The sequence below is a fragment of the Penaeus vannamei genome, chromosome 18 (genome assembly GCF_042767895.1).
Source record: "Penaeus vannamei isolate JL-2024 chromosome 18, ASM4276789v1, whole genome shotgun sequence".
Classification (NCBI taxonomy): domain Eukaryota; kingdom Metazoa; phylum Arthropoda; class Malacostraca; order Decapoda; family Penaeidae; genus Penaeus; species Penaeus vannamei.
Window position 1 is genome coordinate 10,694,507 of NC_091566.1, and position 2,500 is coordinate 10,697,006.

The following is a 2,500-nucleotide window of genomic DNA, read 5'->3' on the forward strand; positions in this document are numbered from 1 at the left end:
CTTCCTCATCGCTGTTTATAGAGCTTAGATTCTCTTTATCATTTATAAGCATTTAACGTTTCATTTCTTAATGATTCTGCCTAAATGAGAATTTCATTTACATATTAAGTTGAACAGCTGTTCTCTATCTGTTTATCTATCTAATTAGCAGTTAATTGACTGAGGATATATGTATATATTTTCGGGATTTGCATGTTTGTTTCTTAGTCATCTAGTCATCAAAATACACATTTCCCGTATCAAGTTCTTTAACGAATAGCTTCCTTCCATTATCATTTATCTATCAGCTATTCCTTCGTACCATCTATCTATCCTCCTCCACACGCCCATTAACCTCCCCCCCCCATCCTTCCCAGGCCAGTGTCTCGAGTCGGTGGGCGTGCGGGCGGGGGACAGTCTGGACGCGGGCGGCAAACCTCGCTTCTTCTCCCATAACCCTCTGTCGCTGTTTTACAAGGCGCCGCTCGTCAACAGGCTGCACTGGTACTGGAGGTACATCTGGCACAAACACGATGTGGTGGGTAACATCATCATCATCATTATTATTATTATTATTAATATTATTATTATTATTATTATTATTATTATTATTATTATTATTATTATTATTATTATTATTATTATTATTATTATTATTATTATTATTATTATTTGTATTTTTTTCGTTTGTTTCTTTTTGATATTGTGTTTTGTGATGTTCTATTTTGTCTGCACTTTATGTTTGTTTGTATAGAAGGTACGTCTGGCACATGCGCGACGTGCTGGGTAACCTTCTCCATCATAATTATTTTTTCTTTCTTTCTTTCTTTCTCTTTCATTTTGTTTTATTTTCTATTTTACTTATATTATCTTTTGTTTGTATTGGAGGTGCATCCGGGACTTGCACGACGTGGTGGCTCTCCTGACTAGCTTGTTTTGTATTATTTATATATTTATTGTTATTTATTTTTCTTTTATTTCTTTTGTACTTTTCTATTTTGTTTGTATTATCTGTCTGTATTCCCATGTCTGGTTTTGGTGTTTTATCGTTATTATCATATGTTTCTTATCTGTTCTGTTTGCATTTTGTCTGTATTTCCACGTTTGTTTTTTGTTTTTTTGCTTTTTCGTTGACAGTTATATGTGGAGTATGTGATTTTTTTTTTATAGTTTGATATGTTTCCTTTTGTACGAACTATTCATTATTTAAAAATATGTGAGATAAATGCAGAAAAAAATCACTGTATAACTTCAATGAATGAATACCATTTATCTACATTTATTGTATTAATCTTTCGTTTTGATAAACCCACATTATTATTTATCTTTTCATTCATTTTGTTGTAAATAAAACAAGAGTAAAAAGCAAACAGCAGATATAAATATAGGTAGATAAAAATACAGACAGACAGACAAGCATACAAACCATCAGACAGGAAGATAGCAAAGACAGATACAGCCCGTCTTCACCCCCCCCCCCCCAGGGCCCCGACTGCTGCAGTCCCCACCTGATCAGCTTCCACGACGTCGACGCCCGTATGATGTGGACGCTGGAGGTGCTGCTGTACCGCATCCACATCCACCACGAGCTGCAGCCGAAGGGGGGCGGCGCCGCCGAGGGTCTGCGGAGGGCGTGACTTAAAGGCGTCTTTTGCTACTACATCACTTCTTCTTCTCCGTTTCCTTACGATTATTTTTATCTTCATTATAGTGTGGTTCGTTCTTCTTGCTATTATTGTTGTTGTCATTGTTTTTCGTGTTCTTTTTTTTCACTTTCTTCTTCTTCTTCAGCGTGCTCTTCTTCGTTGCCTCCTACTTTTTCTTTTTCCTTTTCGTTTCAAAAATTCTTCGTTTCGTGTATTCTTCTTCTTTGTTTCCATCTTTTTCGTTTGCTTCTCCGCTTTCTTCCTCTCTCTCTTTCTGGACTTTCTCTCAATCTTTTATTTTTTTATTTCCCGCACAAAAGCAGAGCATTTATTCGCCCATCTCAATTGTTCGTTTATTTAGAGGATTATGCAAAAAGTTACAGAAAGACTGGATTGTCCATGGCCCAGGTGAACTAGATCTGTGTACAGACCTATAAGGAAATTATAGGAATCGTTATTTGTGTGATCTGTGGCAAAACGGGTCTTCTAAAAAGCAAAACACTTTTTTTTCTCAGCGTTGGTGAGGGTTTGTGCTCTCTGAATGTCCGTTACTTTTCTAAGGTTTGCTGGTCAGACATTGAGCTTTCTTCTCAGACATTGAGCTTTCTTCTCAGACATTGAGCTTTCTTCTACCTGTATTGCAAGAAAGGTATTCTAAAACACAGGTATTCTAAAACACATGCATATTGCATCTCCATACTTACATGTATGTTCTAATACATGTTTTATGTTTAAGTACAAATACATATTTATGTATTTATGTATAACGTTTATAAAGCTATTGTATAATCTTGGTTTGATTATTCCATATCATACTGATGACGGTGATAACAAGGATGATGAAGATGGATTTGTGGCATATGTTGTATGGTAAT

At 35.7% G+C, this 2,500-nt stretch overlaps 1 protein-coding gene across 2 annotated transcripts in view; it reads left to right on the forward strand.

Moving 5' to 3' along the window:
• Positions 1-2,414, forward strand: part of LOC113814026 (glycoprotein-N-acetylgalactosamine 3-beta-galactosyltransferase 1) — a 22,270-nt gene extending 19,856 nt beyond the window's left edge. For both annotated transcript variants that reach the window (XM_027366098.2, XM_070132881.1), the window contains exons 7-8: positions 357-517; positions 1,464-2,414. In XM_027366098.2, the coding sequence (XP_027221899.1) occupies positions 357-517; positions 1,464-1,616 (314 nt within the window). In that variant the 3' untranslated portion in view covers positions 1,617-2,414. The remainder of the gene's footprint in view (positions 1-356; positions 518-1,463) is intronic.
• The last annotated feature ends 86 nt before the right edge of the window (positions 2,415-2,500 follow it).